Raw genomic sequence first — 14,843 nt, forward strand, 5'->3', positions numbered from 1 at the left:
TGGGGAGGTGATCGCGGATTGCCTGGGTGCGCCCGGTCTAATCACTCGAGTTCTTAAAAGTGGAAGAGGAAGGCAGAAGAGTGAGTCAGACGGATGCTGCATGAGAAGGACTCCCCCTACCCCATCCCGCTGTTGCTAGCTTTGAAGATGGAGGAATGGGGCCAAGAAATGTGGGTGGCTTCTAGAATCGAGGAATGGCCCTCAATTTATAGCCAGCAAGAAAATGAGGACCTAGGTCCTCCAACTGCAAGGAACTGAATTCTGCCAGTTATCCAAATAAGGAGGACACAGTTTCTCCCCCAGAGCCTCCAGAAAGGTGTGCAGCCTGTTGACACCCTGATTTTAGTCTGGCGAGACCCATGTCGGACTAATGACCTACAGAGCTCTAACGCAACAAGTTTGCATTGTCTTAAACCACTCGTTCATGGTAATTTGTTACAGCAGCAACAGGAAACTAATATACTGAATTTTCCAGTTTCAGTTGTTTGGCTGGTGTTACCAGAGGTCCATCAAATTCAAGAATGATATGGAAATGCTGTGGGGCGATGGGGGACAAGGTCTTGGATATATGGGGTTGGAGAGGCAATGACAGTAAGGCATTCACATGGCAGTGCTCAGACCCCACTTGATCATGTGGGATTGGATTTGGGGAGGTGGTAGCAGTAAATTTGAAAGAATGTGCCAGGGAGGCGATGTAGGGAAAGAGACCCTGTCGAGGGGGGCCACTTTCTTGAGTTGCCAGTTCCTCTGTTTGGCATCCATTCGAAGCTTAGGCATGCCAAACTCCTGGTCATCATAATTGCAATATACGGACTTTGTTTTAAAAAATCACTAGGGAGTCAGATTGAGTAAATTTTATAGACAGCTCACAATTTTATTTATGGATTTAAATCGAGACTTCAATAAATGAATAATGCTTTAAATTTTGCTCTTTGTAAGTTTCCAAAGGAAAATCTGAAAAATTTAAATGTTTTTCCTTTCTTTGCTTGCGAGTCTTTTTAACAATGGAAATGTTTTGTCTCCTAAGAGTGACATGGAACTCAAATATATGACTCACTGGAAATGCCGACCACCTCCTTGGTTTTAACAAATGAGAAGTGAGTTAGGAAAGAGCCCAAGAGAAACAGAGGCTGATACTCAGGAAAATGTAAGGCCTATGGGACGTCTCTATGTGGCACCAAGAGGAGTGATGTGGAGCGTTATAATGAGAGACAGAAAAAGTGAATAAAATGTTAGTCACTGAGTAATCGGGCTCCTAGAAGAAAAAAAATGCCAAAAGAGAAAAAGCGGACAATAACAATTTAAAAACCTTTAACTTTTATTTACTGGGTTCCCTCCCTTCATCAGTGTAGGTCTCTGCTGGGAGCCCTGTAGGCTGGGCTGGGCTGGCCCTTGATCTATGTTTTTTTGTTTTTTTTTTTTGCGGCACGCGGGCCTCTCACTGTTGTGGCCTCTCCCGTTGCGGAGCACAGGCTCCGGACGCACAGGCTCCGCGGGCCATGGCTCACGGGCCCAGCCGCTCCGCGGCACGTGGGATCCTCCCGGACCGGGGCACGAACCCGTGCCCCCTGCATCAGCAGGCGGACTCTCAACCACTGCGCCACCAGGGGAGCCCTGATCTATATTTTGATCAGGTTTTACCTCTTGATTGTGAATCCATGCCTATCAAACCTGTCTACCCAGAGATGGCCAACCAGGAAAGTTCCTTCTCCACTCTGGCTCTCCTATTACCCTTGAGTTGTCCATTTCCTCTAGCATCTAAGAAAGAGGTAAAACTCAGATGAACCCCTTTCCCTGTGGGTATACAGCTCTTGTCAAAGGATTTAGCAATGGAGAAGGTTGAACAATTGGTGATTCTGGTCAGCCACTGGGCAAAATTGAAAAGGAAGCAGTATTAGCCCCTGTTGCCCTTCAACATCACTCTCCATCCCTCTTCCCTGGTACTCAACTCTTCCTCAGTGCCTTCATGCTGTTCCCTGCCTGTGCCATGCTCCCACACCACTCTACCTCACCTGCCTAAACTGATGTGTCATTTTCAAGTAGCCCATATTGAATGTTGATTCTTCCCTGAAATTTTCAACATGGCCCAGTATGGTAGGTCTTTGCTACATAATCAGAAGACTTCAGCCAATTGGAATTAATTCATACTAAGCTGTGAATGACTGATTTCCCCTTAGTGCTCCCAGGAGCATTCTCAAAATTAAACTCCTGTTAATTCAACGGACTCTTTGATTGGTGGGATATTTAAGGTAGCATGAGGGATATATTGAAGGACAGAGACTAAGAAGAGGCAATGCCAATTAAATTAGGGCATGAAGACACTAACTACTTTGCGCTAACCACTGGAGCACTCATTCAGTCCTGCTTTCAAGAAGAGCTGTGTTTTAATTATACCAGAAAATAATCAGTACCCTACCACCATTTAAGGAAAATAGGCTCCTGGAAGCTACCAGGTATGTTTCACTGTGCAATTTTAGTTTCTAAATATACTTATTCTTTCTTTTTAATTGTATCTCAAGATACCACTATGGAAATAACCATTTCTTTGTAATTAAAAACAGTTTAAGAATTTATAAGGTAATACCCCATTGGGTGAGAGTTTGGGAAAGTAACACCCTGATGTACTGCAAAGAGCGGTACAAATTGGTTTGTTTTCTGTAAGGCATCTTGGCAATCAAAATTCATGGAATTTCTGAAAGAAATAGCAAGTATGAATGCAAAAATTTACCAAGAGGATTTCTTGCAGCGTTGTTTGTAATCATGAAAAACTGTGCACACTAAAATGTCCATCAAAAGGAAATTTGTTATATAAATTAATGGTACATCCAATCAATGAAATGCTATGCAGTCATTACAAAATGGTATTGGGGAAAATTATTTAATGATATAGAACAATGTTCAGGATATAGTGTCATGAGAAAAGCCAGGTTACAAATAGTTTTAAGTGACATGATCTTTCTCATCGTACATATAAGTACATATGTATACACACACATTCATATATTTATATTCATATGTAGATATACATTAACACATAGAAAGAGAAAAGAATATATGTCACAATGTTAATGTCATATATGTCTGGGTGGTGAAATTATAGGTGGTTTTAATTTTCTTCTTTTCGTTTATCTGTAATTTCTGAAGTTTCTCCAATAAGTGTATTATTTTTCATAGAGAAAAAAATAGAATTACTTTTCTTTTAAGGAATCTAGCATCCTCCCAAAATATAAATAACACAGCAGTTCTTGTAGTTTATATACCCAGAGGTGTCTGATTGGCTTAATTAAAGGTATAAAGTCTGCGCTAATAGGTATAAAAAGAAGTACAGTTACGGGAAGTTTAATTTATGCAGATGTATACATTTACACATTCTAATGAACATTTGCCAACAACCGAAGTTCTTAGTCATCATTTTTATTTTAAAATGTACGAAACCACTATATAACAAAATATGTAGAGTACCATCAACAGTTAAATTGGAAGAATTGCTTCACCAGAGATATGTCTTTGTGGAGAATTGAAAGAACTGGTTAGGCTGTTGAAAATAATAGTAAATTACCATACTGCCCTCTCTTGGTAGCTATTTGCAACTCATTTTACATTCACTGCCGTTAAAGATGTTAATCTCCTACAAATTCATGTACAAACTAATTTTATTTACTTTTACATTTTTTTATTGAAGTATAGTTGATTTACAATAATGTTGTGTTAGTTTCAGGTGTACAGCACAGCGATTCAGATATATATATATATTCTGTTTCAGATTCTTTTCCATTATAGGTTATTACAAGATACTGTAATAATTCCCTGTATTATACAGTAGTTCCCTGTTGTTTAATCTACAAACTAAACTAACTTTAAATCACCTTTTTCGTCAACAGAGCATGCTGATAATTCCAGTTTGTTATCACCTTCTGGTAAGATTGTTATTTCATGACTTTGGGGGAATTTCAGCAAAATATTCTAAAAGTTCTCCATGCAATGTCAGATACAGAAAAATTGTTTTCTTCTATGAAGCTTAATTAAATTCTGTCATTAAACCTACTCCTGAAAAATCAAAGCAGACACAGACAACAGGATAGTCTATCAATCCCCCCCAATTGCTAAAGAAAGCTAGGGACTAAGTTGTGGGTTTTCATCATGGTAACTGCTTCAGTTCTTCAGTGTTATTTTTAGTATTCTAGTTCATGTCTCCTGAAGAGTATCAAGGACATAAACATGCTAAATGTTCCTATATTTGAGGGTTGAGATGTTCTCTTAAATATACTTCCTCAGCACCCCACTGAATTAATATTTTTCAAAAGGCTTCTAAAGGCTTAGCACTCATGAGAATGGGAAGGCAAGTCAATAAAGAGAAATTTATAACTAGGACCCGTCTTGGCAGGAACCAGGAGCTGAACCTGCATTCCAGACTGCTGGCTACAACGGGACCTCAGGGATAAAGTGGTCCCACCCCATCCCTTAGTTAATAACACGGTGCAGCCTGGAGAGGATGAGTAACTTATCTAAGTTCACACGGCTTCTTGCCCTACATCACGGAGGCAGCACATGGCTTCTCTAACTCCTACTTCTGTGTTTCATTCTGTAATATATATACCATATAGTACAGAACAATCTTTTACGGTAGGGAGTGAGTCAACTCACATTGTCCTTAGTTGTGTGAAAATGAGCTTCTACTGTTATTAATTCATTTAACTAAAATTAGTAATAATCGCTATTACTGCTCATGCACATACTAAATGTCTGGGAGTCTTCCGACATCTCTTTTTGCTTCCAATCTTGCAGTATAGGGATCATTATATTCATGTTATAGATGAGGAAACCGAGGGTCAGAGAGGATGAAACTTGCTCATGTTCACACATTCTCTGGAGCCACACTACTTGGGTTTGAATTTGGCCGCCCCCCCGCCCCCCCACCTCCATTGCTGTCTGTGTGGCTTTGGACAAGTTCCTTCACCTTTCTGTGCCTCAGTTTTTTCATCTGTAAATTGAAGAGAATAACAGTACTCGCTTCATAGGGAAGTTGTGAAGATGAAATGAGATAACACATGTGCCTAGCACAGAGTAAACCCTCAGTAAGTAATAACGATCATTATTATTATGTTTTACAAATTTACTTATTTAAATATTTATTTATTTATTTATTTTCGGCTGCGTTGGGTCTTCGTTGCTGCGTGCGTGGACTTTCTCTAGTTGCGGTGAGCAGGGGCTACTCTTCATTGCAATGCACTGGCTTCTCACTGCAGTGGCTTCTCTCGTTGTGGCGCACGGGCTCTAGGTGTGTGGGCTTCAGTAGTTGTGGCTTGCGGGCTCTAGAGCGCAGGCTCAGTAGTTGTGGCGCACGGGCTTAGTTGCTGCACGGCATGTGGGATTTTCCCAGACCAGGGCTCAAACCCGTGTCCCCTGCATTGGCAGGCGGATTCTTAACCACTGTGCCACCAGGGAAGTCGCTGATCATTATTATTAAGTTATTAAGTAATGGGGCAGAGATTCAAACCCAGGACTGCAAACCTCCAAAGCCCAAGCTCTTTTTACTAAGCCAGTTTGCCCCCTTGTTATTAAACTTCTAGGATAAAATGAACCACTGTATTTTTCTTCTGCTGCAGTAGCCTTCTCAGACTTAATCATGGTGATATCTTTGCAAAACTCTGTTTGCATGGAATGAGGTCGAGGGTTTGGAGGCACACAGTGATGCCAGGCACAGCCCCAGGGCCCCAGGGGAAAGCCAGCACACATCCAGGGATGGACAGGTGGCTGTGCCTGCAGGCCTCTTTGGATGGTGTCACCCATTCCTCTCCAATCAGAAAAATGAATAGCCATTGATTAAAAGCCACCTTTGGCCAATTGTATTGTTCTGCCCCAAGAGCAAAGGATTCCATACCCAGGCTTTGAATCTCATTGCTCAGGAACTGTCTTACTTCTCAAGAAATATACTTGGTAATTTAAAAAAATGACAAAATTTGGAAGGAATAATGTAGGACAGACAGGGTGTGTGTGTTTCAGCCAACGCATGATTGGTCTAAAACAGACAGGCCAGCCAAGCGCCTCGACACACCCAAATGTTGTCCTTACCAGCTGAATATCAGGCTCCCTATTGCAAAGCTCAGTTTAGTTGTAAAATGTTTACTTGTCCTGTGTATACGGAGAGGTCAAGCCGTTGGATCTTTTTAATATTTAAACATGCAAAGTGTGTGCAGTAGACTGACCTCTTAGCATAGAGTTATTCCACAGGAAATTTACAACCTGATTGTCTTAATAGCAGCCATATTTTATTTTATTATTTTTTTTAATTAAAAAATATTTTAGCTATGTTGGGTCTTTGTTGCTGTGCATGGGCTTTCTCTAGTTGCGGCGAGCGGGGGCTACTCTTCATTGAGATGCACGGGCTTCTCGTTGCAGTGGCTTCTCTTGTTGCGGAGCGCGGGCTCTAGGCATGCGGGCTTTAGTAGTTGTGGCATGCGGGCTCAGTAGTTGTGGCGCACGGGCTCTAGAGCGCAGGCTCAGTAGTTGTGGCACACGGGCTTAGTTGCTCCGCAGCATGTGGGATCTTCCTGGACCAGGGCTCGAACCCGTGTCCCCTGCATTGGCAGGCGGATTCTTAACCACTGCACCACCAGGGAAGTCCCAGCAGCCATATTTTAAAATAACTTACCAGGAAGTTGTGTTAGGTAGTACAGTATTGAGTGATAGCAGTGTCATTTTTTTAAATCTTAAATTCATTATGAGAAAAGTTACCAGGTGTCATTATAAACAGAGTAGAACCTATGTGCCAATATGTTTCATAATTGTAGTGTGACAAATTATTAAACTATAAAATGTTTTCTAGGACTCTGTGGCTGAAAAATTTTGAAAGTAGTATGTCTCTATTTTGTTGTGGTTCCTAAAGTTATTTCCATAATATTCCATAGGTCAGAGCAAGCTTCGTGGTCATGAGTCTCATATTCTTTACCTGTAAAATGAAACAGTTGTACTCATTTCATCTCTTGGGTTCTTTCTTTATGATTTTCTGATTAAATGTATACTCACTGAGTGATTATGGGACTTGCAGATTTAACTACATATTGGTCTGATAGCCTGTTTTCTACTTTTCATAATTATATCTCAAAAGTTTAACTCCTTAAAACTCAATAAATAATTGTTTCAAAGTATTAATTGGAATTTTTTTTTCTCCTGCAGCTGAATCATCTCTTGTTGGTTTTGTCCCCTACTCCAATGGTACTCCAGGCAAGATTTTGAAAAAATTTAAACCTATATTTACCCCAATTTGTTAAGTTTTTGATTTAATCATACCTTTGTCTTGTCGTTTTTCCTCGGGACAAAAGAGGTTGAAACTACAAGCTTAAATGGTAAGAATTTTTCTGTAGCAAGTGAAAATTGATAACCCTTAATATGAATATAAGTATAATGAATGGTGTTGAAGGTTTCCTTATTCAAATAACAAACACAAACAAACACAAAAAATCCCCCAGACCATCGACCCTGGAGAGCAACCTAAACTTTCTGGTGAAATGATAACATTCTTATTGTGGAAGGAGGACAGCCGTACACCATTCTAACTGTGCTGTGAAAGGAAAGAAATATCGATCACATTTTGAGAGCTCTACTTGCTCTCCAACACGATGCGAACACACTTTACAGGACAGATTGTTTAAATGGGAAAAGCACATCCAGTGACTTTAATGTGATTCAGCCTAGATTTAGAGGCACAAAGTGTTCAGAGACAGCCTTTTTTTACAGATGATTTTATCAATTTTTAAATAGTATGAAATGAAAAAAAAATCTGGCCTCATGCTAGGGAAAAGGGCGAAGAATTGGGCCATAATCGAGGGAGGTGGGCAGGGCAGCACATTCTGTTTCCATTCTCTGTGGGTAGACAGCCTTCCATCTTATTGCAGTCAAAACCCAACACTTTTCACAATCCCTTAGTTAAGATGAAATCTCACCATGTGGTTGGTGGTTAAGGAGCTAAACAATCATAGATGCAACTCATGCCAATCAAAACTGGTTTAAATTCACATTTGGTCCAGTGGGAAGGAAAGACATTATCTTTTTTTTTTTTTTTTTTGCGGTACGTAGGCCTCTCACTGTTGTGGCCTGTCCCGTTGGGGAGCACAGGCTCCAGACACACAGGCTCAGCGGCCATGGCTCACGGGCCTAGCCGCTCCGCGGCATGTGGGATCTTCCCGGACCGGGGCACGGACCCGTGTCCCCTGCATCGGCAGGCGGACTCTCAACCACTGCACCACCAGGGAAGCCCAAGACATTATCATTTTTATGTGCAATTACTTTTTACAATGAAAAAACATCTTTAAAATAGCCTTGGCAGTAGTTTTTGGATCCCATTTGTGTGGGTTTTTTTTTTTTAAGTGTAATAATATATTACAGGCCTTTTTTTCCCCCTTAAAGTTTCATCCAGAATAATAAATTCTAGAAGGATTTTCATTTAAAGAAATACCAATAGGGTAGATTTTAAATTGGATTTTAAGTGAAACGATCAAAATGAGATTTCCTTAAAAGTTCGTTGAATATCATGTTCAAGAACTCCACATTTAAACTAGAATTTCTTAACGATTGTTTTTTAAGAGTATACCTTTAGGTACAAATGCATTAAGCATCTATAGGGCTATGTATAATATTAAAGTTACTACTAACTACGGAAATGTCATATCCCTTAGAGACTTTCATTATAATAGAGAAAAAAAGGGGACAGAATATTAAACAACATAAATAGGTTTATTTAAATCTAATGATTATAGGAGTGCTGCTATGTTTTAGGCACGTAAAACGTGTTCAGGAAATACATTTTTAAATGAATGAATACTTGCTGAGGAATGGTCTGCGCGGGTTGGGGAATGGCTAGTGTCGTGAGGGGGTGGACCAGTTGGCTTTTGCAAAAGTCTCTAACTTCTCCAGGATTTGGGGAAAAGTGAAATGTTTAAGGAACTTAGGAAGATGCATGTATTTGTTAACGATGTCAATAGCTGTGCTAGTTTTTATTATTTTATTTCAGATGCTACTTCGAGTGTATTATCTACTTTGAACAAAACAGGTAATGTCAAGTTATTTCTAAATATAATAACTTGTCTTCTGTGGCTTCTTGAGTTTCTCACTTGTGTGGTCTTCTGGGTTAGTAAAAGTTATCTCCTTGCCCATTTCCTATGACTCCAACTGTTGATTTATTACTCGTTTTACTTTGACATTGAACTATAATTCTGGTGTCACCACACTCCTGAACTTCCAAACTCTTATGGCTATAGCACTCCATTTAAAATAACATTTACAATTTTTTTGATTACAGTAGTAATACATCTTAGCTCATAAAAAATGGGGAATATAGAAAAATGCAAAGAAGAAAATAGCAATCATCTTTAATGTTACTTTCCTAAGACTATTACTGTTAATAATTTGGTATATTTCCATTCAGTATCATATATATATATATATATATATATACACACTATGTATATATATAACAAAATAGTCATAGTTTACATACATTTTTGTATCTTACCCTTTTGACTTCATATTAAATTATAAGTATTTTCCAGCATCCCTTACTATTAATGACTTGATAATATTCCGTCATGTACCATATGTGAACATTAAATTTGTTTCTACTTGTTTTTTTTTGTTGTTGTTGCACCGCGCAGCATGCGGGATCTTAGTTCCCCAACCAGGGATGGAACCCGTGCCCCCTGCAGTGGGAGTGCAGAGTCTTAACCACTGGACTGGGAAGTCCCTGTTTCTACTTTTTAAATAGAAATTGTTGCAGTGAACATCCTTGTGCCAACATCTTTGCATTTCTCCCTGATTTTTGTAGAATGCTCTTCAAGGATTGGACTTATTTGGGTCAGCATTATGAATATTTTAAGGCCCTTGATACCAATTGCCCAATTACCTTCTAGAAAAGTTGCACCCAACAACATTCCTGTCTGCAGTGGATGAGAATGTCTTTGTAACCGTACCTTTGCCTAGAGCTGAGACTATGTCATATGCTATTAGATTTTCCTCTCAATTCCTTAGGTTCTATTTTGCATCTTTTCATATTTGTGAGGTTGAACATTTTTCCCCCAAAGATTTTTTTACTGGAATCAGAAGTTCATTTCACAGCTGTGTTTTGTTTGCTCTGGAAAGGAAAGTGTCAGGGCAAAACAAAATAATATATTAAAAGGATTCTTAATAGTAATGCAAAATGCTGTCAGCTTTTATAATTACCACCGATCATTGCCCATGGGTCTTTCACACACTGAAACAGAAGCTTGTCAATAACACATACAGACATGAGATTTCTGAAACTGTCAGGATAACGTCATCATTCTTAAGTGTTTCTCCAAGATCTGAGCTTTGTGTTTTCTTCAGAACTTGCTACTCACCCTAGGAGACAGACCTTCTTTGTAAGTCTGTGCCCGGAACACAGTCTCTTCTAACTGGCCATCCTTACAGTAAGGATTTCTGAGCCTGGTTCTCTATTATCTGGGAAATAAGCCATGGGCTCTGTTCCCAAAGCGTGTCGGGAAGATATTTCTAAGGTTCGTTTCTTCAGTGTGTTAATATTTGCCTGTGAGTCATTGACTTGGAACAATTCTGTCCTGGTTCTGCTGTGAGCTTGTTGGATGACTGTAGTTGGATAGTCTCAACCTCTCTGAGAATAATTTTATCTATCAATAATATTATTATTATTAACTCCTAAATAAGGTAGGAGGACACTGTTGATATTCGGGTATAGTAGCAATATTTTGATAGTAGATCCTGTGTTTACTATTTCCATTCATTTTTATTCTGAATCACCTGCTCCTTACAACCTATCACCCGAAGGTCCTGATAGTGACTTAATTCTGCATATCTGAAGTGTAAGTTCACATTAATTTGTCTAGCAGCAGCGCATGGAAACTGCACTAGAATTATTCAGGCAGTGGGGTAACAGGAATGATCTAACTGGGTAAACGTAGGAATCCGAATCCAGACCCACCCTCTGCCAATGCTATATGATCTGAGTTCATCCTGCTGCTGAGATGACCAATAATGTCTTAAATGTGTCAACAGTTTGATTTTCTTAGCAGTTCACTAAAATGATACTCATGGCAAATTGTTTTTAAAAAATAACAATTCTGCTCTAATATTTAAATTGCTTCTTTGCAGAAAAAACTAAAATCACTATAGTAAAAACCTTCAATGCATCAGGTATGACTTATTATCAATATCAAGACTTTCCTTTTTTATAACTAAAGTAAAATTAAACAAATGGCTGGTGTTTATGTTTTCTTTCTCTTTTTTCCTGTCTTTTAAAAATGAAATCTGTTCTTCATGTGTTAGGTGTTTATGCACTGGGTACCTTAAATTGTACTAAGTGTTTGGGGTTATATAATAATGACCAGACACAATGCCCGCCCTCTAGAATCTTCTAGTCTATGAGGAGAGACAAGGCAAACAGATAACCAGCATGAACATGTGTGCAGATAAAGGCAATGATTTCACAAGTGTTTCTGACATGGATAAGAATCATGAGAGCTAGAAGGGCTGGTGCTAATGATTATCAGTGAGATGCAATTTATGAAGGAAAGATTCTTAGAGGAGTGAACCTCAAACTCTTTTTAAATCAAATAAGGGATGTACTATTAAGTGCCTATTATAAGATTGAGGATACATGATTTGCTTAACAAAGGCTTCCAGTTGATTTAAAGCAGGGGTTGGCAAACTATGGCCTGTGGGCCAAATATGGCCCACCACCTGTTCTTGTAAATAAAGTTTTATTGGAACACTGCCATGCCCATTTGTTTACACATTGTCTATGGCTACTTTCCCGCCACAAGGAATAGTAGAGTAGCTGCAACAGAGACTATATGACACACAAAGCCTAAAATATTTACAATAGGGTTGGCCCATTACAGCCAGAGTTTTCTCGCTCATGATTTAAAGGCTGACCTGTGGCCATGTACTTGGAGGAAATTATGGATAACAGCCCTAGCAGTAGGAAAGAAAATTCTCAGTATGAATGAGTAGCAAAAGATACGCATCACTGGAAACAAAGGTGCTACTAAAATTTCGAGAAAGATGAGAGATGGAGATGAGAGAATGAAAAGCTTAGTAAGCAATAGACCAATGTTTGACCAAGAACATTAAAGCATTACTATCCATAGTATTTGCGTAGTGTATGTTTCCAGTGAGTTATATCCATAAGCAAGTATATTTAAAATGAAATCTTTCTCTTTTGGTGTGGGTAACATTGCTGCAGAACAATATAGAAATCTACATGTCAGGTAACTTTTGGCACCTAAATTCAGTTCGCTCACAGAATCAAAACTCTTAGCTGAAACGTGATGCCTACACACCAAATGTCAACTAAATCATTCTGGCAGGAACCACATCGCATGCACTAACTCAAATTATAATTTTAGTTTGTGTCCAAACTAGTTCTCTTAGGGAAGAATTAAGCACTCATAAAGTACTATAGAAATAAAATAGCAATCAGGCATTGCATACGTTAATTCTGACCAAACCAGACCTAACAGGGACATCAAAATATTTCTTAATATGACAACCTTCTCCCCTTGGCAGTCTGCTAATACATTATCAGCATTTGCCCCTCACACTTACTATAGATTTCTTATACTTTGCCAAAAGGATGAAATTAATGAAGGGAAGATTCTCAGCAGAGTAAATCAAATCAAAGAAGAGATGTACCTCTCCTTTCACCAAAGGAGAAAGTATTTCTCAGGTTAATACGTATGAAGTATTTTTTCTAACATGGCTTATTTCACCTCCCATTCGTCTCTGCCTGCTTTGTATGCCTACGTCATCTGTTGTACTGGCCATCACTCCATTTTGCCCTCACTATAACTTTTTATTTACTGGCCAATATTACTCACTAGATTGTAAGCTTGTTGAGGGCAGGGTCTGTATCTGGAACGTCCCAAAGCCTATAGAATAAGGTAGGTGCTCAGCAAACATTTTTTGAATTTTGTAGTTTTTGCCCATGTGAAATGACATCATGACATTGATGTTATTTCATACATACATTTGCATAAGGAGCTAAGACCAGCATTACAGTGTTCATGGACTCTCCTGCCTAGGAAAGGAAGGAGGACCTATGAGTAAGGAAGGGCTATTTCATTTAAAGTCTCTATACTCGATTGTATTCATGCTGTTCCTTTTATATTGGACAGAAGAGGGATTAATTGGGAATGGGACAAAGAAATTTTAGGGAGTAGGGGATCAGACACTGACATACTAAAGAATAGTAGAGTCCAGTTCCATAATTGAACTACTAAGAAATGAAAATTCTCATTCCTTTAGTCTTTGTGGAATTCATCCAGCCAATTATATCCAACATGTAATATTTTGGGTACATGCTTAATGCTTGAATTTGTGAATTCTCTTAATGTAGTATGTAAGTGCAGGTGTTTACATGCTTAACCCGCTGTGTTGTGTTTTCTTTGCAGGTGTCAAACCCCAGAGAAATATCTGCAATTTGTCATCTATTTGCAATGACTCAGGTTAGTTCTTGTGTACACTACACATTACCAGGTAAATTAGCTCCACAGAGAAATGGTTTGTTTTCCTGCCGTTGAGTATGTGATGTGTGCCCCTCTGATTTATCTCCTTTCATCACACCTGGCTACTAAGAGTCTCGAATGAAAACAAAAGCAAATTTTAGATCAGGCTGAAGGTGAGATAATGGGTTAACTTCCTTAATATGAGAACATGAAGCTCTGCACCAAATATTTTTCACCATAGCTTTAAATCCATAGCTAATGGCCTTAGAGTTGATTTATGAACATAATAATGAACTTAATTATTGAAAGCCAGTTCTTATATATAATATCCTCAAGGTTTTCCATAGGACCTTAAGTATTATAACTTAGAAACAGGATGTTGTCTTTTGCTAAAAATAAAACAAACCACGCTACTAGAATGCTGCAAATCTTACGTACACCTAGTTTAATTGGACGCTAATTGCAGTAGTGCCCATAGTGTATTTTGCCATCTCTAACTAGACTGTCCACTATTTTTAAAAATTAAGATGGCAGTCGCTTGAGAACATGCTATTTTTGAAATGGGAATATTTTCCCTTCTGCCATGGGCCAGAAGGAATGAAACAACCACTTTTCTGACGTTGGTTTGGCTCTCTGGGGTCCCTTCCTTATTAAAACCAATGAAAGAGATGTGAAAAACAGAAAAACATGGTATGGCAGGTCAGAACTGGACCATGGGAAGAAAGAAGAGGAAAGTAACAAAGTATTTTATAATATTGAAGTCTTAGTGTAGCTCCAGTGATACAAAAAAGCCAATCATTATAGGAATGTTTTCCTTTTATTCTGTTCCTTTTAACAGTTTAACACTTTCTTTGAAAAACATAGGAAACAATTTCAAGTGAAGTAAGTTAAGGTTGGATAGTTTAGAAAACTTCCATTGAAAGAATGTTCCACAGACACTTTCTATTTATGTGATTGTGAGGTTTACTTACATCAGCTTTCTGCTGATAGTATGCTCCAGGTCGAATATAGCAGGAAAGTGTTAGCTGGCTTTGATTAAAGGGAGCAGAAACTTGTTGGATACATTTCACTTTTATATATTGTGGAACTCTCTTCTCTCCTCCTTCTCCTCTCCCTCCTCTCTTACTCTTCTCTTTACTGAATTCTCCATAATTTCGTTATTTTCATGCTTCATCTATGTTTTGGACTGGTGACTAATGTCTAGCTTAGTGTTATGTCTACATGATGTTTGATAACTGAAAATTGAACATTAAGTCAAAAAAAAACCTGGTCATTTTGAGTAACAGATGCCAGGAAGCTGGTTAGAGTAATGTTTTCCCCAGTTAAGCTACTGAATTGACCATTTGTTTT

General features: G+C 38.7%; 1 protein-coding gene across 6 annotated transcripts in view; it reads left to right on the forward strand.

The window, feature by feature from the left end:
* Positions 1-14,843, forward strand: part of ADGRG2 (adhesion G protein-coupled receptor G2) — a 112,619-nt gene that overhangs the window by 61,441 nt on the left and 36,335 nt on the right. For 4 of the 6 annotated variants that reach the window (XM_089904733.1, XM_089904736.1, XM_089904732.1 and 1 more), the window contains exons 3-8: positions 3,882-3,917; positions 7,177-7,215; positions 7,323-7,346; positions 9,011-9,049; positions 11,140-11,181; positions 13,440-13,493. In XM_089904733.1, the coding sequence (XP_089760859.1) occupies positions 3,882-3,917; positions 7,177-7,215; positions 7,323-7,346; positions 9,011-9,049; positions 11,140-11,181; positions 13,440-13,493 (234 nt within the window). The remainder of the gene's footprint in view (positions 1-3,881; positions 3,918-7,176; positions 7,216-7,322; positions 7,347-9,010; positions 9,050-11,139; positions 11,182-13,439; positions 13,494-14,843) is intronic. The other 2 variants (XM_089904734.1, XM_089904735.1) reach the window with 1 other exon arrangement.

Source organism: Delphinapterus leucas, chromosome X, assembly GCF_059928025.1.
Source record: "Delphinapterus leucas isolate spDelLeu-1000000601 "Yukka" chromosome X, BTC_Dleu_Yukka2, whole genome shotgun sequence".
NCBI lineage: Eukaryota > Metazoa > Chordata > Mammalia > Artiodactyla > Monodontidae > Delphinapterus > Delphinapterus leucas.